Source organism: Sphaerulina musiva (genome assembly GCF_000320565.1).
Source record: "Sphaerulina musiva SO2202 unplaced genomic scaffold SEPMUscaffold_7, whole genome shotgun sequence".
Classification (NCBI taxonomy): Eukaryota; Fungi; Ascomycota; class Dothideomycetes; order Mycosphaerellales; family Mycosphaerellaceae; genus Sphaerulina; species Sphaerulina musiva.
This window is the reverse complement of record NW_016017389.1, coordinates 320,272-343,437: the sequence shown is the minus strand read 5'-3', so window position 1 is coordinate 343,437 and position 23,166 is coordinate 320,272. Positions and strand designations below refer to the sequence as shown.

The window sequence follows — 23,166 nt, the reverse complement described above, 5'->3', positions numbered from 1 at the left end:
GAGTACAACATGTACCTCCTATTCGCTTCTTCTATTCTAACTCGTCTCCAATTCGTCTCTTTTTTGTTCTTCACTTTCACTTCCCCTCTCTTGGCAAAACCACGTCAAAAAGAGAAGAAAAAAAGAAAGAAAAAGAAACTGTGATTTCGTCATTTATCTGATTTTCTCTCTCTCTCTCTCTCTCTCTCTCTCTCTCTGACCGCGGACCGAATCACATACATACCATACATACATGACCCGAAATAAAGAACAGCTAGCTAGCTAACCTTTCTATAAACATCATCAAGTTTTCTATTATATTCTAAACAGAGTGGAGTAGACATATGACATAGTACTTTATAAGAGCATTAAAATCTTCTTCAATTTATAATTTTCCTGATGCATTTTCATTTTCATTTCATTTTCATTTCATTTCCTGTTGTTGTTGTATCTAGCTGTAGATACTTTTTTGTATTTTCATCTGCTGCTGACGCTGCTCCCGTCCGTCTAACTTCATAGCAGAAGAGGAGAGGAGAGAAAATTCTCTCACCCACCAAACATCTTGTTGAACCATTTATCTGCGGAATTCTTGTATGGTTGTGGGATGAAGGTGCGAGTATACTGTATTTCGAAGGGTCCCGAAGGGGAAGGATTAGTATTAGTATTATATTGGTGGGAGATGAACGAAAAAGATAGGAAAAAAAAAACATACCTCCTCAATCTCCTCCCTCTCCCCCTTCAAATCCACCTCCTCAGGCGCATACCACCTCGTCCTCTTGACAACCTTCCACCCCACAAACAACACCGGAAACAAAAACACCATAAAATAACTAAACAGAAACGTCTGCACCTCCCAAAACCCCGGCAAAAAAACTGTATACCCCCCCACAATCGCCATCACACCCGTCCACACCAATCCATACACAGCCACATATGGTTGCCCCCACGCTTTGTACGGCAGAGTTTCTCTGTTGATTCCTTGAGCATGTAGAGCGCGATACCACATGAGGAAAGTAAAACACATAATAGCGAAATTGATCAACTGAGAAGCGGTAATGAGATTAACGAACCAACCCAGAACTTTTGCAGATCCGGAAGATACAGACAAAAAAGCCAGCAAGCAAATTGCCAGTACGGCGAGAACGCAAGTATAAGGGACTCCGATACGATTTGTTTTGGTGAAAATTCTCGGAGCTTTTCCTTCGAGAGCGAGGCCGAAGAGACTGCGGGAGGCGCAATACATGTAAGAATTTCCTGCGGAAAAAGCTGAAGCGAGGACGAGGGCGTTGACGATGTGTGGAAGGACTCCGATTTGGAGACGGTTCATGGCGACGACGTAAGGGGAGGCTGCTGCTCCTGGTAGGCCGGAGGAGAAGGCGGCGGTGAGTTCGGGGTCGTTGTAGGGGACGAGAATTCCGACGCAGAGAGCGCCGAGGACGAAGAAGGTGGTGAGGCGATAGAAGACGGCATTGTAGGCTTTGGGGAGGACGATTCGAGGGTTTTCGGCTTCGCCGGCGGACATGGAGACGTAGTCGGGACCGGCGATGACAAAGGAGGCTTGGATGAGACATTGGAGGAAACCGAGAAAATAGGCCAAGTTGGGTTTGCCGGAAATTCCAGAGACTTCGGTGTATAAGGGTTTGAAAGCTCCAGGAGAATTCCAATAGCGGAATCCGAAGCGATCTCCTAGGGGGTTTCCGCCTAACATGGTCACAAAGGTGAAGATGATTAAACCGATGATTAATAGGACTTTCCCCAACGCGGCCCAGAATTCTACTTCGCCGTACCATTTGACATTGACGAGATTGATGGCGCCGTAGAGGATGATGATGATGAGCACCAGAGCCCAGGTGGGAAGGGCGGTGGACCAATAGTGGATGATGACATCGCAGGCGGTGATTTCAAAGGGGACTAAGATGGCTTCGAAGATGAAGAAATTCCATCCGGCGGCGAAACCAAAGGCTTCGTCGACGTAGCGGCCGGCGAATCGGATAAAGGGGGACGAGATGGGGAGGTAGGTAACCATTTCGGCGAGGCAGAGGGTTACGGCGAGGACGACTGTGCACCTTTTTTCTTCGTTAGTATTTACTGTATGGAGTTTTGGAGAGGAGCAGGAGGATACCAAAAAGTAAAAGCAATAAACAAACTCGCCGGTCCTCCATTCAGCAATCCTCGACCAATTTGTACATAGAGCGCAGTTCCAATAGTGCCTCCAATTCCAATGAGTTGAATATGTCGCGGTTTGAGCTGACGATGGGTATTATCGTGAATTCCACTAATGTTGTGCGAAGCGATGGAAGCAGCAGAAGTGGACATTCGACGTTCGACGTCGCTGCCGTCGTATTTCGGGGGGATTTCTGTTGTGATGCCATAGTCTTGTTTTTTGCTTGCAGAATGATTCTTTTCATTCTCTACTCCCACGCCATCGTCGCCGCCGCCGTTGCCGCCGCTGGTATCGGTGCGCTTGAAGGGGAATCTCTGTTTGAAGGGAGAGGACATGGCTGGTATGCGGGGGAAAGGTCGAGTCGGGTCGGGTTGTAGTCGTCGTAACTAGGTAGTTTCTGTTATACCATGCCCACAAATTCCGAACTGTGTCCTGTCATCAATTGGAGTAAGGGTACGACAGTGAGTGAGTAGGTGAGTAGATGTTCTCCACGACTCTCTCTTTTTTTTGAGAAAATACAAAAACTACAAGATAACCTACTACATGCATACATACATCATTCAGCCCCGATATGAGAGATAAGACGCCTTCAAGAAAAAGAGGGGAAGAGTGGCGTAAATCCCAGTCCTGGGCATCGCATCCTTTGATTGTAACTCGTCCAAACAACGACGACAGAGAAACTATCACAGGATTGCCAAGATGAACTAGTCAAAGTATAGAAAAATTCATCTAGACGTGTCCCTAGTATCAAAAAGATCGCAGGGCAAGAATAATCATATCGAATAACCCGTTGTCAACAACATATCCCTTCCCACTCCATCCATCCATCCATCCATCCATCCATCCATACAGTATACACTACCTAACCGACTACCCCACCACAGCACAGCACGGCACCCCTACAACCACCAACGACCACCACCAGAAAGCAAAATCCCTTGGCATACATCTTCTAGCCCCATTCACCTGCATTCACCTCCTCGGAGTGGCCGCGAGAGAATAAAAAGTCAATTCGCTAGTCAAAAGCTTTATTTCCACCAATTTCATACCTACCTGTTCCTGTATGCGTGGAACGGTGGAACATGTGAAATACAAGACAAAAGACAAGACGGCTAGGTACTGTAGGAGGTACTTCTTGGAGGTACATTAAAAGACTTTTTCTAGAAGACGGGAGAGACTACGACATGCTGTCCTGTCCTGCCCACGTGGTTAATAACTTGGTATTTGAGACAGAAAAGCTGAAAAAGCTGATGAAAAAGCTGAAAAAGTATATATACCTATGTACATGGTATGTGGCGTATGTGGCGTACGCGAGAGAGAAGTTCTGGAACATGTGTGCATGGCATGGCATGTATATGTACATTGTCTAATAAGCGAACAAGCGAACAAGACAGGTCGTTTTCGTATCGTGAGGTAGGAGGTAGGAGGTACATATATACATTAGCTTGGGAGGTAGAGGTAGGTGCAGTGTGCAAAGGGATCATGTAGAAAGGTATGTAAGGTAGGTAATAATAATACAACAAGTAGGTCAAGTAGTCCCCCAATCTGAGTAGGCACATTCAGCTCCGCCGAGCTGGGATAGCCTACTACTAAGGTACCGGTACTACACAATATCCAAATCATCATCATCATCGTCGTCGTCATCGTCATTATACAGCTTCTGCTGCTGCTGTCCAGGTAAACTCTCCCTCCCAGGCTCCCTAATCCCTTTGTCAAGCATAAATCGAGCTCTCTTCTTCGTAGGACTCTGACTCCCCGAACTTCGCACGGTACTGCCACCACCATCCTCACTTTCTCTCGCCCGCACCAGATTCGACCGTAATGTCGTCTGTCCACGCTCCGGACTGGCCAATCTGCTGTTGCCCTCCTTTGGTTGCAGCAGACCAGCTTTCTTCGCTCCACCCCACCCCATGGCGTTGGAAGACTTGTTCGCCGTACTTCTGCTCGACATGGATACCGCTCCCAGCCCGAAATGTTTCTTGCGATCCTTGGCAGGCTCCAGACTAATTTGATCCGACTTCCTCGCCAGCAATCCCAGTTCGGCCGCCGATTTCTTGCTAAAGAGCGATTCGCGAGCTTCTTCTGCACTGCTCAGAACTTTCGTGTGGCTCGTGGTCAACGTGGTGCGGACGTGTTTGGAGTTCCTCATCATCTCCGCGCCCGTCCCATGCCCCATCTGTCCGAGCTGTTTTGCAATGTCGCGATCTTTCTGTGCAGCCGCCACCCGTTTTCGAGATGCCTCTTCGCCCATCATATCGTCGTAGATTCGTTTATCATCATCATCCAACAAGCTCGCTGCGCTCTTGCCTCCCGTTCCCCCAACACTGTACAACGTTCCATATTCTCGGTGGTGCGTCACCCCCTTCGCATCCTTCTTCGACCGTTCTCCCGCCCGACCAGTGGCAATCCGTCTCCCTCTCTTAAAAGTAGCGTCGCCATCTTTGGTGCCATCGTTGAACATGGTGTTGACCTCCATTCTTCCCTTTCGAGCTTTCTCGATTTGGAGATTGATGTGGAACTCGCACGCTTCGGCTTTGCGGGTGTCGATCCATTCACCACACGGTTCGCCATTCTTCTTGATGGCGCTGCAGTATCCGAGATCGCGAGCGCTGCCAATTTCCATGACACAGTCTTCCGAGCTGCCCAACTTGATGGAGAATTTCCCGCTGTGCTGGTTGCCTTTGGGCGGCAGGATCGCCGGATTCATGATCGCGAGCAACGTACCTGGAGTCAGTTTCCAGAACTGGTTAAAGGCTGTGCCAAACAAGAAGCAGTCAATCTCCCATTTCAGATCGCAGAGATGGAGAACCATGAATTTGTTCTTGGGTGCCTCCAATTGATCTTCGCCATGCTTGTCCGTACTTCGATGCGTCTGAGCATGATCAAAGGGGCTTGATTTGGAGGCTAGCACGGCAAACACAACATAGTCGGCTTCACAGTCTGGAGGCTCATAGTCGGGGGATTTGACTTCGCGTAACAGCCTGGGTAAGGTATACACCTCTCGATTGGCCATCTCTCGGGCCACCACTTCATGTCCAATAAGCCGCTTCTTGAGGTGGATCTTCGAGAACGGGTCATAGCCTGTGCTTCCGCCGGTATCGTCGACGTCTGGTATCGTCTCATCTTCCGGTTCCTCGTGACCCGTGCCATTCTCTGCACCACCAGCACTACCTGCCCAGATCTTGCTGGCCTGCGGTCGGGAAGTGATCTCGCAGCGAGCCTGTCGCGTCGAGGATGACTGCGAGATGGTGGACTCCGATCGCACATGTCTCGCAGGTACCCGCCCCGCGGTTGCATCACGACCAGCCTCGGCCAGCCTCGAGATACGCCCAGTCGATGATGGCCCTGATCTTGCACTACTACCTGACCTGGAACTGACAGTTGACTCTGTCCTAACGTGACCAAAACCTGAACTTCGTACTTCCTTCAGCCTATCTTGCTTGGCCTGTTTCTGCTCGTCCTTCTGCTTGCTTTCTGCCAGTCGCTGGCTGAAGCTGGAGACTTTCGCTGGCTCCTCTTTTGCTGCTCGCAGCGCATGCAGAGATGTGGAGCGCTTGATCTGGTTCGGATCTCGAGGCCTCTTCAGTGACACATCTGCGGCCCTAGGGTTTGCAGTCAAGCCAAGTCTTGCTCGCGCTGGGGAAACATCCGTGCCTGGTCTCTGGTCTGAGGAGGGCGAAAGCGGGACCTGTATTGCAGGTTGTGGCAGAGCAGACTCGTACAATTTCCGAGGAGAAGCTGACGTTGAAGGGCGCATGCTGTCTTCATTCTTGCGCAGTCCATTGCTATTACTCTTTGTGGAGCCGGATCTCTGCAGCTTCTTCAATCTCAGCTTGGCCTGTATCTCTGCCAGCTTCAGCTGTAACGTCTCCTCGTCCTCGTCCTCATCCTCATCCTCCTCATCCTCGTCGCCTCCAGCCAAATCCCTCAGCATCTGACTGCTGCGCACGTTATTTCTGCCCGGACTGGGACTCGGTGATCTTTCCTCCTCGTCGTTCCGGCTCTTGTAGTCTTGCCATTTCTTCCTTCCACTCGGCGAGGACAACAGTGCTTGGAAGGGCGATCGGGGCGGCCATTGGGACGTGTTCTTCGAGGGAGAGACCTGAGCGCGTGGAGACTCGCGGACCACGACCATTTTGTCTTGTTTGGTGCTTCATAAGCCTGAATATGCTCTAACAATGTTGCATAGAGGCATGTTGTTGTTGTTTCAAATTCAAGAAGCTTGGTAGGTTTCACCCTCCATGCATGAATCCGTCGCGGGTCGCGGAAGCGACGCGTTTACGCGTCAAAGAAGACGCGACTTCTTCTCATCCTGAACTTAGCCGGCTCGACATCCACACAACAACCATCAATTGATCCCGGAATAGAAGTGACTCTGGTCCGCTTGAGAATAAGGGCATATGTGTGTATATATATCGATATATACATGAATCTACCATGGCCAGAACACGCGCCTCCAAGCCCGCGGCGAATGCCAAAAACGACGGAGCAGCACCAACATCGACGAAGCCGACATTGAAGAAGAAGCTGGACGCGCCCGTCAACACACCACCGCAGCTCTTCATCTTACCCAAACACGCATCAACGGCCGCGCGCATCGCCAGCATCCCGAACCCGTCCACGTTATCGCCTAGTCGATACTTCATTTGCCCGGACCAGGGATTCCACGAATTCACCAAGATTGCCGCTCCCAAAGCACAAAAGAGGAGCTGGCTGCTGGCTCCAGATCGATCAGCACAGGTAGAAGAGGCGCAGAAGAATGACGATGGCTATGTGTTGCAGACGCCCGACATGTTGGTTGCGACACCAATCGACCCTCTTTTCCTGCTTCTGCCAGCTCTGATGGGAGAGGAGACGGGAGCACAGGAGTTCATGGCGTCTTCTGACTACACTGCGAAACTGGGCGAATCTGCACCGCAGTTGAGGAGTCTGCTCGAATCAGACAGCACGAAGACGCTGGAGCGCATCTTTGAAAGTAGAGTGGAAGCTGTGAGCGACTGCATGGACATGGGAGACGAGAAGATGTATGCCCTGTCTCTTCCAAAACTGGTCAAGGAGCTCGTCAGCAAAGCAAGGCGAATGTCAGCCAGAGGCCTGCCTGCGACCATGGAAGAGCACTTCGTCAGACAGGCCCTGGACGTCCCCGTCCTGAGCGTAAAGCGAGAGGAAAGTGGCTTCAGTATGGCCAGTGAAGACTCTGTAGAAGGAGCTGAGAGCCAGCCTCCATCCGGAGCCGATTCTCAAGAATCGACAACAACTACTACAAGCGTGGAACCAACCGCCACGTCCATTTCCATCACCTCCACCAACGACACATGCAAGGAAATCGCAGATCTGCTTCGCCTCCGAGTAGCTCTGAACTTCGTCCTGACTTCCTACATCCTACCCAAACTCAAAAAACGCCTGGACCCTTTACTCTTGGACCCAAAAGTCATAGATATAGATTTCGCTCCTCTGGACAAACAGCTTGCGCATATTGCTCAACTGAAGAAGGATGCTCAGGCATTACGTTCTCTGAGCGACAATATTTCCAGAAAGCGTGCTCACGAGGTGGACGAGGAAGCCGGAGAGAGGGCTGCAGAGAAGAAGCGTAAGCTGGAAGAGGAAGAGAAGAAGAAGAAGAATATCAGTCAAGGCGTCAAGAGGTTGGCCAAGGCTGATACGAGTGGCATGAAGAAGATGAGTAGCTTCTTCACCAAGATGCCGCCTGCTAAGACAGCGAAGAAGTGACTATGAAGGCGTGATGAGTATATGATCAGCACGAGAAGACTGTTTGTGCTCCCACAGCTTGGACATGAAGATTCGAAATTCGGACCTTGAGGAACCAGAATATCGAAGGTCCATCCCGTCGTGCTCGACTGTCACACTCGTGCGCTCCTCGTGGCTAGGAATTGCCTGCCTTGTGCTACTGGAGCGACCAACGATCAGCTCCACGCTCTTTTCGCAACCAAGGCAACTGCTGTTATACTACTACACTCGCATTAGCCAAAAATGCTGCGGAAGTCGTCGCCAGGATGAGAGAGTGACGACGGAGAGAGCCATTGGAGTCATGTATTGAACCAGAGCAGGACGAGCAGCGTCCTCCAGGATTCTACCCCGGACATGTGGGAGGAGCTACCCGCACAACCGACTTGGATGGATACGAAGGCTATAATGGATCCAATCGAGTTGTTCGCTTTGCGTAATGCGATACGTTGGTCCCAGTGGTTGGAAAGAACCAGATTGCCAGCGAATCATCGCCTAGTCCAATTTGGGATACATTTACGGTCTTGCAAGAGTAACGATCTAGTCTTGAATTCCATAATTCCTTCCTCTCTCACTCTAATGAAAAGGAATACGATATCAATATGATGAGGTACCTTGCCGGATGGTCATTCGCGCATGCCACGTTCCTGCGTGCGCCGCATTCCTACCACAATGGAAAAGAAACCGTTCCTGTGGGCTCAGATCGTGCAGATGCAGCCCCCCTGCAGCCACAAATTCCCCAAAATATGCAATTCAGCGCCGCTTCGCATTAACTTCAAACATACCTCTCGCTCTTCTACCAACAGCATCTCGGTCTTTTGCCAGATCTAGAAACAACACTTAGTTGAATCGTCCACCTTGCCATGTCCTCGACGCCGTCATTGAATCTTTTCTCAGCCGAATACGGATGTCCCCTTTGTTAGCTGACTCCATTGTCCACAGCCTTACCAAATGCACTCCTCCCAGCCATGCTACTCCTCAATGCAGCAAGAATTAATACTGGGGTCGAACGAGAAGTCTGGATCAGTTTTGATTTCCCATTGATCTATACCATTTAACCTCCCGTGAAGGAAGTCTCAACATACATACTTCTCGTGAGGCTGGCGACGAAGAGACATGTTCGAATGGCCCAATCTACGCCATCCCATTCCTCCAGATATCTCAACGACTGGCGGGAGACTATAATGGACTGGAACAGCAACATGATGCAGATGATGAGACCGTACAGCGCCGCGAGCGATTTTGTTGAGAAGATACAACGTCTACGATCGAATTCGACGTATCTGGTTGTTGTCGTTTCGCTGTCCTTTTTTACTGTGAGTTAGGACTTGGAATGGATTCATGAAGGCCGTATTCTTCAGGAGCTAATGCTTATCTGTCACAGGATTTACTGGCGTATGGTGTCGTAAGTCTGGCCATATATCAGAAGAAGAAATGAAGGCTAGCATGAGCCAAGCTCACTCGATGTCCCCGTTCAGATCGTTCCTGTCTTACCTACTGCGCTCATTACACGAGCAGGCGTGGAACCAGGTCATGGTAAGTCCCATGACACTAACTAGCAAGAGATCCCACAAAATTCCTTCTGCCACGAATGACATTTGCGAATCATAAAAGAAAAGGCATACTAACCTCCTCTATTTCCCCCAAACAGAAGGCTTCTGGATCTCCATCCTCCTCATCTGCGAATCCGCCTCCGCCCTCATCGCCAGTCCCATCGCAGGCCATCTCGTCGACGCACACGACACTCGCAAAACCTTCTTCCTCCTCGCCATCGCTCTGCTCTTCGGCTCCATCCTCTGGACCGCATTATCCACTTCCATCCCCTTATTCATCCTCGGCCGATGTATCCAGGGCGCGGCGACAGCTTGGGTACGAGTCTCCGGCTTCGCAATGGTGGCGGATGTCATCCCCGAAGAGAAAATCGCGGTGACGTTGGGTTGGTTGGGCGCTGCGAATACGGCTGGTTTCACGGTGGGGCCGGTTTTGGGGGGAGTGTTGTTTACGTATGGAGGTTGGTGGACGGTATTTGGGACGTTGTTGGGGATGTTGTTTTTGGATTTTTGTTTGAGGTGTACGGTTACGGAGCGGAAAAGGGTGATTGAAGAGGAGGATGAGTATGAGGGGGAAGGGGAAAGGGAAGATGAAATTGAGGTTGAGGGTGAGAATACTACTATTTATGATCATGATGATGAAGCTATCCTGCAGCCAACAGTGCCGCGGAAGATGAAGAAGAAGGAAAAGAAGAAGAGGGAAAATGGCTTGATCGTTCTAGCGCGCCAACCTAGGATGATATGCATGCTCTGTGGAGTGGTTACCTCGGGGATCCTAATCTCTTCGTTTGATGCAGTAAGTCCTCAAAAGAAGGGGTAGTGTTCTTTCTGTGGATTCCCTCACTAATGACTTTCATCATAGACCTTACCTCTCTTCGTCCAAGATCGCTTCCACTGGGATGCTTTAGGCCAGGGTCTGATCTTTTTACCCACAGCATTACCAGCCCTCCTCGATCCTGTCTACGGTAAGTTTTGCATAGCAGCAGCAGCGACAGCCACAACAAACCCATAACCCCCAAGAAAAGCAACACCCACTAACAATTTTTCTTCCCCCAGGCTACCTCATAAACAAATTCGGCGTCCGCAAATGCGCCACCACCGCCTTCCTCGTCCTATGCCCCATCCTGCTCAGTCTTCGCTTCATCACCACCTCCACCCTCCTCCACAAAACTCTCCTCATCACCCTCCTCACCCTCCTCGGCAGCGCCCTCAACGTCGCCGACGTCTCCCTCCTCGTCGAAACCGACGATGTCGTGCGCCACCTCCGAGAAACTCAACCACAACTCCTCAGTCCCCGAGGCGCTATCGCGCAGTCCTTTGGCTTGCAGACGATGGGATATCATCTAGGGGTCTTGTTGGGGCCTCTCGGGGCGGGAATGTTGAATCAGTATGAAGGGTGGGAGTGGATGACGGTTGCGTTGGGGGCGTTGGCGGGGTGTATGGCGGGAGTGATGTTGGGGGTGGGGAAGAAAAAGAATAGGAAAGGTCGAGGAGGGGAAGAAGAGTTGGGAGATGGGGAGGATCAGGAGGTGGAAATGCAGGGGTTGATGGGCACGAGGAGAGGTGGAGGAGGAAAAAGGGGGGAAGGGCAGTGGGTGGAAGAGTCGGTGGAGAGATTGGGGAAAACACATATTCCTCGTAGACTTCCTCTTCCTTGACCTTGACTTTGGTACATACAGCGTGGGAATGTGGCATGCATGGTAGTTTTTCACCTTTTTTTTCGTTCGTTCGTTCAGTCTGATCTGATCTGATCTGATTGATTCATCGTTCATCTGTATCTGTTCGCACCTATAAAGAAAACACTTATAACCCACCCAACCTCTGAGCTACGCAGTGAAATAACTTCACACACTATCATCATCCATCCACCGAAGCCAATCTCACCTTTCCTTAATGAACTTCCCCATAACAAACTTGCAACGGAATCCTCAACTTCGTCACCTCATAATTATGATTATTCTTATCATCATTACAAGCTAGAGAAACTTCCAAATCAATCACATGTCTTCTACTTAGCAATGGAGACCAGAAATCTGGAATCACCAAAGAAGAGGGTGGTAGTTGTTGTTTTTGTTGCTGTTTGGAATGGTGTTGATGGTGTTGATGTGGATGTGGATGGAGAAAAAATGGGATTTTCAGGGAGTGGGTAGAGATTTCTTCTTCTTCTTCTTCTTCTGAATTGGAGGGTTTGCAGGGTTTGGAGAAGGAGGACGACGAGGACGAGGAAGAAATTTTCGATTCATCTGGCAAAGGAAAAGAAAATTCATCAGCTGGGAGAATTTTTGGCAAAAGTAGTAAAAAATATCGAAAAACTTGAACAATTTTTTGTTTTGTTTTAAAGAATCTGGAAAACTCACCTTCACTCTCCTCATAATCATCATCTTCTTCTTCGTCTTCTTCCTTAGAACCAAGCCTCTTCCACCCCTCCAATTTTCCGGTATAAACCTGTCCATCAATTTTCTCCTGTCTGATAATCGCGATATCATCATCATGATCATCCTTTCCATGACGATGGCGCTCAATTCCTCTGTGTACAGGATGAATGGCATGCATGACCGGCAGAGCAGGTTCACGCATGATGAAGGTGAGAGTCCTGAGTTTGGCTTTGATGGTAAAGGTATTTGGAAGAGGAGGAGGAGTGTTACGGAGGTTTCTTTGTTCCATTGAAGAAGAAGAAAAAGAAGGGGTGACTTTTCTTCTTCTTCGTGCGAGCATGAGGAGGATTTCGATGGTGGTGCTAGCGGGGCTCTGGCGTATCTGATGATGATGATGATGATGATGATGATGAGGTGTTATGATTACTGGAGGGGGCTCTTGCGTGATGATGCCCAGTCTGCTGCTGCTGCTGCTGAGAGTGAGTGGAGTTCCGCCGGGCTGTGATTGCAGTATCTTGTTCACGCGAAGAGTATAATCTTCGGGAAAGTCTTCTACGGGAAATGAAGTAGGAGGAGATGTGAGTGTGGGCACATAGTGGAACATTTTCGTGGTGGAGGATATGAGCTTGTTCTCCACGTGTGCAGAGGCAATGAGGGTATATGTGATTTCGTAATACGCGGTAGAGCCAGATTTGAATGCATCGGACCAGTGCCGTTGGGCGTTTTTGGAATCTAAGGAGGGGAGGAGTTGTTGACTGAGAGTGGAAGTCGTGGTGAGGTAGGATGCTCGGGGAAGGTGTTGTAGATTGAAGGCGAAGGGTAGTTCGATTTCTGTGCGGAGATGGATGTTTTCACACTCGCACAGAACGTGAGAGAGGAACTAGGACATGTCAACATCACACACCCAAATCAGTCGGAATCAGTGTTGACTCACGGTATGTGCTTCATGGTTCGCATTCGAACTCATAGACTGGCTGGCATCATCGATCGTCCTGGTTTTGACGCTACCTAAAGCAACTCAGCACCACCGACCACATAGCAATACCATTCACGACTGACCTTGAACGATAATCCTGCAACGAAGTCCCGTCAAGGGTTTCTTCGAATAGAACCGGGCTTTGCCAGTAATTGGTTCGGGACCCCAAAAGGTTCGCGTATCGATGCGCGATGTAGCATCATCATCCTGTCCTATGAAGATCCTAGCGTCGACCGCTTGTGAAGATCGCCAGCGAGGAGGCATGGTGGCGTCCGTGTGCTTGCTAGGTGTCGTAAATGGAATACGCCGCCACAAGTGAAAACGAGAAAACTAGCTAGTGCTCATATCTCGGTCAGCGTCACGATCACCTGCCGGCATAGGCGCAACTACGAGAGAGAGATTAGTGCCATATCAGGCCTATCTATACATCACCACCACCTATCTCATCAAGGGTACGCCAGGTCATATGGTGGTATACTTCCTGCTGCCACAATAAGCTTCATGGTCGGCGGCATTCTCGGGGTCCCCTTTCTAATTGCAGTGTGCAACAGTGAACTGGCAGACTTGCGGAGGATTCTGCACGGAGTCCAGATCTTCTCCGACACACAACCACGACAACGTAGTGGGCACGTTTCGAAGACGAAAGTGGTAAAAAGGGTGCCACAGCCGGGGACAATCGCTCTGTTGTTGTTATAGACATTTGAGTTTGCCAGGATCGTTCTATATGACCCTAGCATCAGCTGAAGGTCCCTATCGCATATCCGTTCGGGGTGCTCGCCGTCGGGCCGCGCTTAGATGTGACTCGTCTCGATGGAGAAGAGGACTGGAACAGGGACACATAATATGAATTCGAGTAATGTACTTCGCAAAAGGTGGTATCGTGCGCAAACAGAATCATCAGCAAGCAAGTGACAAGGCCTCCCATTTTCTCTCATTAACCAATAATGTGGTCAATCCCTTGGTTCTCTCATGTTCACTCAAAGATCCAGGAATTCATCGTCCCACATCCTCCCCGCGTGATCCAAAGCCTCCCCAAAACCACCAACAACCTTCGTAGTGGCGCCGGTAACAGCAGTAGCAGTAGCTTTGACCCACTCACTGTACGGTGTCCCTGTCACAGAACTCTCTGCAAGTCTGCCTCCTGCAGCGCCAGCACCGGCGGAAGTAGGAATGCTCATCACAGGCGGTGTCGAAACCCCGAAAATGGTGTGCAGCACAGGCTCAAGCAGCTCTTCAATCCACCTCCCAACAGGGTATTCGATCCAGCCTGCCCACCGGAAAGGCTTCAATAGTAAAGCTGGGAGTGCAAAAGGAAAGTGGACTTCGGCGATTCGACTGTAGCCCCATGGATCGGAAAGGGATGATTCGATCCAGTACCAGAGAATGAATGATAAGACAGCCCAGCCGACCGCGGTGGGCCGGGGTCTGTCGTGATTAGGACCGGTGTAGGTGAAGAAGAACTCTCGAGTTTCGGTCCAGAGAGCCGAGTAGACGGAGGTGAATGAGCCGCCACAGTGTTCGCATATGGTGCGAAAATCGTGCGGTTGAGTGTAAGGCTTGAGGTGGCGAGGCCAGTGTGGGGCCTGGTCACCTTTGACGTGATGTATTTCGCGAATCTGTTCATCATTGGCGTCAGCCTCTTCGTTTTTGACTTGTTGGCCTGTCGCATTCTCGATCTGATTCTCTATTCGCCTGATACCGCGTGAAGCGTCTTTGATCGTAGTGCGCGTGTTGCGAAGTCGCTTATTGAGTGCTTCAAGAGCGAGGGCTTCCTGTCTGCGGTCTTTCTCAGTTTGTGTGAGATGCTTGAGATTTTCAGCGTCTGGGGGAACATCTCTGGTAACATCTTCCGCAGTGTTAGAGCTCGTCCGTTCGAGGTCGGGGTGGACAATGTTCTCCAGAGAGGCAATTGTGCTTTCACCAAGCTGAGGATCTCGAGTTGCTCTCGCACCTGAAACCACTGCTTCTAGTGCAGACTTTGGGTGAGACGGCTCCGACAGTACTCTCCTAGGATCACGAGAGCTTGCTGATGATGACTTCAAAGCTAAGCCTCGTGCAGGCTGAGTATCCTCTGCAGCTTGCTGCAGCTCGTCAGCTGTATCGATCGATGCCCCAGTCACAACAGAAGTCTTGTGCGGCTGCTCCCCATCTTGCGGTGCTGGCTTTGCTTCAATCTCTGCGACCTCTTCTCTTCTTGCCTTCTCATCGTGAATGCGCACTCGCCGCGCCTCTGTTCGCGACACAGCATTGCGAGTCGTAGTGCTTCTGTCGGCAGTGGAGCGAAGCGCTTCTGCTACATTGCTGAGCGGAGCTGCGTTCGGTTTGACAGCTTCATCGGCTACCTTCTTGTCTTGGCCAGGACTGGGCGACAAGCTCGATACACGCGCAAGTTTTCTCAGCAGTGCAATCGAGTCGTTGCGCGAATGTGAATGCGACTGCATCTGATCTCTCCCCAGCGCGGGTTCCTTTGCAGTATTCGAGCCTTCTTCGACAGCATTAGGAACATTTTCCTTGTCGCTCAGCCGCCTCTCTCTCCGCCTTGCCACCCTACTAGCAAGGTCCAAGGACGGCGCGCTGCCGGGTCTATCCAAAACTTCTGACATTCTCCTCCTCGAGTCTCCATGCTTCCCGGTGTCCTTGGTCTCCCCTTTCATCAGCTCATCGATCTTCCTGTCTCTGCGATTTACAGCAGCAGGCGTCGAGACGAGCATGCTCGCATCGTTGAAGTCCAAGTCTTCGCCATCGCTGTGGGTTGTCTGGATTGTAGTATTCATATGGCGCATCGAGTTGGGACTTGACATGATCCTCTTGCGGGTCATTGAGGGCGGCGTATCCTCCACGCTCGGTAAGACACCAACACCTCCAGGACTCAGCACGGGATGCTCATCGCCTGTGTACAGCGTCTGGTGCGGCCAAATAGAGTCTTTATCCTGCCTCACAATCCTATACTCATCCGACACTGATCTCCGCTGCCATTCCCTCTTCTTTGCCCGTCTGCCCCATTCCTGCGGCACGTTAAGCGCAGGTGTCAGCCGGTTGTCTCCTTCACTCGCGATTCTCTGGTGAGCAGATCGCGTCTCGGTCGTGATTGTCGTCGTGCCTTCCAGCGTCAATACTGGGTCTGTCGTCTTCGGTCGTACCGGTCGCGGTCTTGCGCGTGGAAACAGTTGTCGAGTGCCGTCATTCTGGTTGAGAGCGCGTTTCTCCCGCTGAGCAGCCAAGAGCTTCCTCCCAAAGTCGTCCGTCTCATTATCGTTCAATGCGCTCAAGTCGACGGAATCTGAACTCCTGTCATCCCCGTCCTGCACGCGAACCTTATCCATTGCGCCCGTCGCGTCGACCGTTAGGGGAGTTTCGAGACGTTGTCGCGCCCTGGTATACCGCTGCCGAGTAGATGCCACGTAGGTTGTAGTTGCTGTGTAACTCATTATTCTGCATGTGCCATACTCCCGCTGAAAATGCCACTGCCAATGGGAGAAGAGAGAAGTCGTGTTGAATTGTTTATTCGTTAAATCATTAATTCACATCTGACCCGCGTCGCCCTGCGTGGAGCTCATCCCTGTCGCACATCGTTGCCAAGAACTGCAGGACCGCCCCACTCTCGCGCAACGTCAGGCAGGTGCAACCACGTTATAGTAAGGTACATGTAGCATTTCATTTACTTGTGCTGCTTTCCTACGCGTTGAAAGGAAATCCATAACACTCATACACCAAGACCACGACCGCTACCACCACCATCATGTCCATCGCCGGCGCTCGCAGCAACATCGACATCAATTGGCGCACAATCGACATTGACGCCCTCGATCCCGAATCCTCGTCCAACTTCGATCTCACAACTCTCACGCCAGCAATCACACCCATTTCAGCCGCCGAGGTCCAAACGCTCGCTGGCCAGATACGGCAACTTCTCCGAGGTGGAGACTCAGAAGGGGCATTGAGAGGCGCATTAGAGAATGTGCCATACGGAGCAGACGAAGGCGGGAAGGTAGGCAACAACAACAACAACCACACAACTCGCATCCAGGCAGCAAAAACATGATACAGGGGACGGGCTGATGTTGATATACATATTTGTCATTAGGCAATCCATCTAGCGACAGTCACAGAGATTCTGCAATCGATCCGACAAGCAGAAATCACGCCGATATGTCAACGAATCTCGCAGTCGGAAGGCGGCTCGGAAGTGTTGGATACATTGATGAAGTACTTGTACAAGGGCATGGCAAAGGATGCTCCGAGTGGAGGAGGACGGGGGACGCCACAGAGTGTGACACCACAGGCTACGGGGTTCAGTCAGATTGGTGGGAGAAGTTTTGGTCAAGCTCAGGAGGGTGGTGCACAGGCGATGAGTGTGTTGCTGAGCTGGCATGAGAAGGTAAGTGTCCCGAGAGAGAAGGGTGTTGTGGATGAAGGAGTGCTGACGACTGGACTTGTAGCTCATTGAGCTGGTTGGACCTGGCAGCATTGTCAGAGTCATGTCAGATCGGAGGACGGTTTGAGCCTGGCGAATCACCACTGGGTAGGCCATAGAAGCTCATACCGCGGGCTAGGGTTCACCTGGTCCAGCGAAAATGCGATGACACCAGTCGCCAATGAAAAAACAAGCCTCGCAGCTGATGACCTCCTTGCTACAGCACAAAGCTAGTACAAATATATCATGGTCTCAAACCGGGGCTAGGCGCTCAACAAAGACGCAACTCACATTTTATACTGATCTTCAAAAGTATATCGTGCACTGCTACCTGCCTTAGGTACTGATGAAGACTGAGGAATTTCTGCTACCTGCTTACAGACTCTGTTTCTACACTTGAGGTCCATTTACATCAACCAGTAAGGTAAGTATCAGCACAGAAAGAATATGTACCTGTTTCTATATTTCATACTCCATTCATATCTCTCGTACCCTTCCTTCTTTTCCATCCCTCCCTACAACTCATCATGTTTCCCCCCTGCCTCCTGATCAGCCACTTTCTTTGCAGGTCTCACCTCCACCCCACAAACAGCAGGCGTCCCCAACTCAATCCGATACACACATTTCTCCTCCTCCATGATTTTCCAAATTTCATTTTCCTCACTACACGCCAAAATCACCGTCGCAGACCGATTCGGTCCATTCCAGCAATGTTGCCCATTCTCATGCTTCATGGCAATTCTCTCTCCCGTGCCCAATCCTTTTCCATTACTCGGCAACTCCTCATCGACATAGATGGTTTCGATTCTCGTGAAGGATCCCATATTCGTCGCTCCACCGCCCTTTTTCGATTTCTGATTCGTGCGGCCCAGGAAGCAGAATTCGTACGTATATTCGCCGGAGTCTTTGCTGACGCAGGTATCTTTGAGGGCGCGGAAGACTCCGTCCGGGCCAAAGTCTTTGGCGAGGTCGTCGGAATGTTCGGTGTGGGATTTTCGCGCATCGGCGAGTGCTTTTTCTGCCGCTTTGAGACGTTCGCGAGCTGCGGTGACTTTTTTGGTTTCGGTGCCGGAGTTATTGTTGGCGAGGATGCCGTTGTCGATGAGGGTTTGGCGGAGATTGCGGAGGTTTTCGTCTATGAATGTGCGGAGGGAAGATGGGAGGTAGGCGGTGAAGGAGAATACTGTGAAAGCGTGTTAGAAATATGAAAGAGAGAGAGAGACAGAAGGGATTGAAGACTGGTGGGGGGCTTGGGAGGCACTTACAACCTTCAGTGTCGCTCTCATCCTCCACATATTCCTCCCAGTCCAGTCCATTCTCCGAGTCCTCCTTGATCAGCTCCGCGATGTCACGCTCCGCAGCAGCGTTGGGCTCTTGGCCGAGTGTGTGGCTTGCAGCATAATCTTCCCAAGCTCTCACCGCCCGCTTCACTCCCTCATCGTTGAAATTGGGGTTGTACTCCTCCTTGAACGTAGCAAGCAGACCTTCCAGCTGCTTCAACCTGTCTCGATTCGACTCTAACTCTCCTCTTGTCGATTTCAAATGATTCCTCAACTCATCCATTCTCGCACGCGCCAATTCCACCAACTGACTCAATTTCCCGCCTTTCCCAGGCCCAGCCTTCACAGTCTTGCCAGCTTCACTCCTCTGCACATCCTTCAACTCTTGCTCCATGTTTCTCACTTTAATCTCCGCAGCTCCAATCTCCGTTCCCAAACTCTGCAATCGATCCTCCACGGCCTTTCGTAGCCTCTGCGCCTCCACCACCAGCTCAGCTCGTTTCTTGCTCGCAGCATTCAAACTCTTCTGTCGCGCTTCGTCGTGTTTTCTCCATTCTTGACCAATCTCCGCGCACTTATCTGGGCACTTGACCAGACCTTCCCACTCCTCGCTGCCATCACAGCAGAGCTCGTAGTCGCAGATGCCATCATTGACGTTGGAAAACGAGACGTAGCTGGGCCGATGGCCTTTGTTTTTGCAGTAGAATCCTGGCAGGCTGTTGGTGCCATTCGCAGGGTTTTCCAATGTATGTGGTGAGAGGGGCGAAAGGTGCGCACATGCTGCGGTGCCGGGTTCGTCTGAGCCGTCGGGACAATCGCAGTAGTCGTCGTTGACGCGAGAGAAGGGGATGCTGGTCGCAGGGTTGGTGATGCAGTTGAATGAAGGAGAGGAGGTCGTGTCGTCGTAGAATTTGGCAACTTTTGGTTTTGTTCGGGGTCAGTCAGTTGTGGGAGATGCAAACAGGCATTGGGTTACTATAGAGAGAGAGGGGGGGAGAGGGTTATGCATACATTCAGGTCCTACACCTCGTGGACGAGCAGCCTGTGACAGGGCAACACACTCGAGTGCCACCAGGGCTACTGCGCTTGTTTTCATGGTGGTTGGCTAAAGGGAACGTGGTGGTGGAAAGGATGAACATTTATTAACATTGACAGCTTGCCAGACCATGAGGTCGAGCTTGAGCTCGAAGCCAAGACTCAGGAGCAACTCCACTACCTTACTACCTGCATCAGCGTTTTTTTTATCTCGATGCTCTGTTCAACACTTTACAGATCACCTACAAGAGTGCAATGGCAAAGAGAACAAGATCGAAAGAGAAAAGACAAGACGAAGCTCATATGACCTACTAGTTCTGATTCCCATTGCTATTATCTCCTGTCGATATATTCTCAAGCTACACTTCTCCACCCCCATCCGCCTTTACTGACTCTACACACACAAATCAATGCTCCCGCAGCAACTGTCATCACACCACCATAGGCCCAAGTACTCGCATATCCACTGTCGTCCAAGATGGCCCCCGAGATCGGCGTGCCCACCAACAGTCCTATACTCGTGACCGCAAAACCCATGCCCATTCGCGTTCCAATCAGTCCTCGATTTTTGGTGATGTGAACGTAAATCGTCGCGGGTAAAGAGACGAATGTGCCGGAGAAGAAACCGTATAAAGCGGCAATGGCAGCTACCGATCCAAAGGACTTGGCTGCGATGAGACAGAGACAGAGGATTCCGGTCATGAAGGTGCAGGGAATGATGACGTTGAAGGGCCCGATCCGGTCTGCTACAAGGTTAGGCAGAACTCGGCCGAAAGTGCTGGCCGCGTTGATGATGGCGAGGAGGTAGAAGGCGAGGTCGGGAGAGGTTCCGAGAGAAAGGGCGTAGGATTGGATGTAGAAGAAGGGAGTCTAACACACGTTTTCGTTCGATATTGTCAGTTTGAGGCCAAAATTGTCAGCATGATGGGGGAGTTGTGGTGGGGTGGTAAAAGCGTACGTATAATCCCAAAAAGCCGATAAACGTCCCGAACACGAAGAAGATGTAGGGGATCTCCTTCCAGGCTGACAGATCAAACATCTTTCTCCTCCCCGCCGGCAAGACTCGAACACGAATGACGGCATTGCTGATTCCCAAAGTCCCCAAAGAGATGAATCCGAGCACTCGCACCGCCCAAGGAAAGCCAATGGCGGGCTGCAATCGATAAAATGCGACTGGATAGATCACTCCCCCAATACTCGACCCTGCAGCAGCAATTCCCACAGCTGTGGCGAGACGTGTACTGAAATACGTGCTCAACACCGCCACACCAGGTATAAACAAACATCCCGTCCCAATGCCGATGCAAACCGCCTGCGAGAGAATGACTTGGTAGTATTCTGTACAGAGAGAGAGCATCATGGTTCCGAAGACTACGAGAAATGTGCCCACAGCCACGAGTGTACGAACATAGCCTGCGTCATAGATGGGTCCAGTCAGAGATCCCACTAGCATCAACAGTGTTCCTTGCAGAGAGCCAATCCAGGAGATGGCACTGGGAGTGGAGCTGGCGAGAAGGCCGGTCTCGTAGTATGTTTGGTAAGTTCCGAACGTGTTGATGATTCCCCAGGTATTCATGAATAAGAAGAAACTGGAGAGGACTTGTAACCAGGCCCAGAGACCTCCATTGGGAACGTGTTTGATGTTGTGGACACTGGGTTTGGAAGAGGCTTGGGTGCCCACTCGTTGCAGCGCTTCGACATTGTTGCCGTCTTTTTCGTCGGGGAAAACGTCCTGGTTGTCGTCGTCGTGTTGCGTGAAGGGTGGTTCGGCGGCCTCGATGATGACCTCTTTTTGATGCTCCGAGAGATGTGATTCCGGGCTGCTGTCTTCGGCAGGCTGGTCACTATCCGCTGACTTTTCTCCCTCGAACTCCTTGTCCTTGCCGAGATCACTTGCAGAAGATCGCGACATTCCCATTTCCTTGCTATTCTTGGCGCCCTTGCTAGGAACTAATTAACTTCCGGTCTCGGTCTCTGGGAACTGGGGTAGAACGAAATATTCCCGGTGTTGACCAAGCGCAATTTCGTGACAAGGGACTTGTGAGATGATGCTGGTTCCTGGTAACAAACAAAGCCTTTGTCCTTTGGTCTTCACCACCGAAGCAATCTGAAGTGAAGTTGGAGATGGAAAGACAAAACAGCACCTCCTCCTCCTCCTCCTACGTACTATTTTCCTTGGACGTTCTTGCGCATGCTCAAGACCGAGGAGGAGCCATCCCTGACGTTCGGCAGATGGCGCCGCTCGCTACGTGTGCCGCATTTCCGGTTGTGGGAAACAATCTTCACTTTTGTTGGCTCTCTCATGGCATCGCTCATCATGAGACATGAAGTATCAGTTCTCGCGTCAACAACGATCATCGCATGGAATACTAAGGTAGGTACATGCACATGTATGCCTTCATGACATCTCCATCTGGATGGTCTGGACACGACTATGGGCCGAGAAGATGGGAGAAGATGGGAAGCTCTGGCATTTGGTGCCGGCACCACGGGACGTTTCTGAACATGCAGTAAGGTAGGTACATGTACACGCCAAAGTACATGCACGTCGGCAGTGCAACAACGCATTTGTCCACGCGTGGAAGCCTTCTGGACGCGTGCAGTCACGCCCTGCTATGGATGATCCAACCCGAACACCATCTCACCGCCCTATCACGAACATTGCCGAAGGACCGTGAGGAATGCACCGCACCGCACCACCGCAGCAGCAATAGACTCTCTTTGCTGCAGAGAACAATGCATTGTTCGGCCAAACTCGTGGTCGAAGATCCAAACCCTCTACCCATCTGCGACTTTCACTAATCATCACCATCACCGCACATCTCATGTGCTCTTCCCATAGTGTGAGTCCAGTAACTGAGGGACCACGCCGTCCAGATGTTCCACGATGGCGTCCGGGCCTCTCTCGACCTGCAGCCCGTGAGGAATGGCATAGGTAGCAATATCTGGAATAATCTTCTTGGCAATTCCCTGGATTTCTGCTGCTTGTTCGGAAGTCCACATGGATGCACAGAAGAGCACCTGCGGTTGATGTTTGGTGACAGCACCTTCTACTTCCTCGATCGCTACCCTGCTTGTCAGCCTCTTTGCTCAGCGAAGCATGTGGAAGGGGAAGATGTACTCTCGCAGTTGTGAACGTGCTGAATCTCATATCTGTCCTTGAGGTCGTCGGCTACTCGTCCGACCAGACGCTTCGCACGCTCAGGCGCTGTGTTGACTGTCACCAGCTTGTATGGACCTCGGGGAGCCTGAGAACCTGTCATGTTGATGGCTTGTAGACGGAACTATTCTTGTTGGTTCTGGTGATTGTGAGGCTTGTGAGAGACGTGGAAACGACCATATATTGCCTACACAAAAGGCAGAAGGCAGAAGGCGTGGTGCCATGAGGCTCTTAAAGCCGATGAGCGCATGGTTTCGGTCGTCGACCGAGATCGCCACCTTATCCAGTGGCTCTCCATTGTCTAGACTCAACTCGACGTCGTCGGTAATAAGAGACTGTCAACGCGGAACCAATCTTTGGGATCAGGACACGAAGGTCTGGTGTGCGCCCTTAAATCCGACGTCTCGGACGACGAATGTCCGCCGAGCGATCGGAGAAGCCGAGCAATTCCGCACCTGTACCGGACTTCACTTCCATATAATTGCAGT

General features: G+C 51.0%; 10 protein-coding genes across 10 annotated transcripts; 3 read left to right on the top strand and 7 right to left on the bottom strand.

Annotated features, from left to right (window-relative positions):
- Positions 1-294: 294 nt before the first annotated feature.
- On the bottom strand, positions 295-2,632 carry SEPMUDRAFT_150102 (AA_permease-domain-containing protein). The gene is made up of 3 exons (XM_016905963.1): positions 2,102-2,632; positions 692-2,045; positions 295-600 (listed from the first exon to the last, which is right to left on the bottom strand). The coding sequence occupies exons 1-3, from the start codon at positions 2,476-2,478 to the stop codon at positions 526-528; spliced, it is 1,806 nt and encodes a 601-aa protein (XP_016759204.1). The 5' UTR covers positions 2,479-2,632; the 3' UTR covers positions 295-525.
- A 1,020-nt stretch (positions 2,633-3,652) lies between these two features.
- On the bottom strand, positions 3,653-6,158 carry SEPMUDRAFT_150101 (uncharacterized protein). The gene has a single exon (XM_016905962.1). The coding sequence runs from the start codon at positions 6,075-6,077 to the stop codon at positions 3,747-3,749; it is 2,331 nt and encodes a 776-aa protein (XP_016759203.1). The 5' UTR covers positions 6,078-6,158; the 3' UTR covers positions 3,653-3,746.
- Positions 6,159-6,580: 422 nt separating this feature from the next.
- Positions 6,581-8,467, top strand: SEPMUDRAFT_68345 (uncharacterized protein; the record flags this gene model as incomplete). The annotated part of the gene is made up of 1 exon (XM_016909817.1): positions 6,581-8,467. One exon carries the CDS (start codon positions 6,581-6,583, stop codon positions 7,871-7,873), a length of 1,293 nt encoding a protein of 430 aa, XP_016759202.1. The 3' UTR covers positions 7,874-8,467.
- A 605-nt stretch (positions 8,468-9,072) lies between these two features.
- On the top strand, positions 9,073-11,096 carry SEPMUDRAFT_134301 (MFS general substrate transporter; the record flags this gene model as incomplete). Its single annotated transcript, XM_016902631.1, has 6 exons — positions 9,073-9,204; positions 9,273-9,293; positions 9,367-9,424; positions 9,540-10,234; positions 10,301-10,403; positions 10,495-11,096. The coding sequence occupies 6 exons, from the start codon at positions 9,073-9,075 to the stop codon at positions 11,094-11,096; spliced, it is 1,611 nt and encodes a 536-aa protein (XP_016759201.1).
- A 477-nt stretch (positions 11,097-11,573) lies between these two features.
- Positions 11,574-13,053, bottom strand: SEPMUDRAFT_118387 (uncharacterized protein; the record flags this gene model as incomplete). Its single annotated transcript, XM_016901427.1, has 4 exons — positions 11,574-11,612; positions 12,241-12,693; positions 12,748-12,821; positions 12,873-13,053. 4 exons carry the CDS (start codon positions 13,051-13,053, stop codon positions 11,574-11,576), a joined length of 747 nt encoding a protein of 248 aa, XP_016759200.1.
- Positions 13,054-13,766: 713 nt separating this feature from the next.
- SEPMUDRAFT_47706 (uncharacterized protein) lies at positions 13,767-16,112 on the bottom strand (the record flags this gene model as incomplete). Its single annotated transcript, XM_016909041.1, has 2 exons — positions 13,767-14,870; positions 14,973-16,112. The coding sequence occupies 2 exons, from the start codon at positions 16,110-16,112 to the stop codon at positions 13,767-13,769; spliced, it is 2,244 nt and encodes a 747-aa protein (XP_016759199.1).
- Positions 16,113-16,498: 386 nt separating this feature from the next.
- Positions 16,499-19,579, bottom strand: SEPMUDRAFT_164657 (uncharacterized protein; the record flags this gene model as incomplete). Its single annotated transcript, XM_016908125.1, has 5 exons — positions 16,499-16,777; positions 16,874-17,167; positions 17,229-18,386; positions 18,469-19,401; positions 19,495-19,579. 3 exons carry the CDS (start codon positions 19,577-19,579, stop codon positions 17,719-17,721), a joined length of 1,686 nt encoding a protein of 561 aa, XP_016759197.1. The 3' UTR covers positions 16,499-16,777; positions 16,874-17,167; positions 17,229-17,718.
- On the top strand, positions 16,529-17,291 carry SEPMUDRAFT_48063 (Arp2/3 complex 16 kDa subunit ARPC5; the record flags this gene model as incomplete). The annotated part of the gene is made up of 3 exons (XM_016909053.1): positions 16,529-16,777; positions 16,874-17,167; positions 17,229-17,291. 3 exons carry the CDS (start codon positions 16,529-16,531, stop codon positions 17,289-17,291), a joined length of 606 nt encoding a protein of 201 aa, XP_016759198.1.
- A 293-nt stretch (positions 19,580-19,872) lies between the features above and the next one.
- SEPMUDRAFT_164656 (major facilitator superfamily protein) lies at positions 19,873-21,219 on the bottom strand (the record flags this gene model as incomplete). The annotated part of the gene is made up of 3 exons (XM_016908124.1): positions 19,873-20,388; positions 20,477-21,170; positions 21,200-21,219. 3 exons carry the CDS (start codon positions 21,217-21,219, stop codon positions 19,873-19,875), a joined length of 1,230 nt encoding a protein of 409 aa, XP_016759196.1.
- A 700-nt stretch (positions 21,220-21,919) lies between these two features.
- SEPMUDRAFT_88286 (uncharacterized protein) lies at positions 21,920-22,866 on the bottom strand. The gene is made up of 2 exons (XM_016910470.1): positions 22,640-22,866; positions 21,920-22,583 (listed from the first exon to the last, which is right to left on the bottom strand). The coding sequence occupies exons 1-2, from the start codon at positions 22,779-22,781 to the stop codon at positions 22,342-22,344; spliced, it is 384 nt and encodes a 127-aa protein (XP_016759195.1). The 5' UTR covers positions 22,782-22,866; the 3' UTR covers positions 21,920-22,341.
- Between the last annotated feature and the right edge of the window lie 300 nt (positions 22,867-23,166).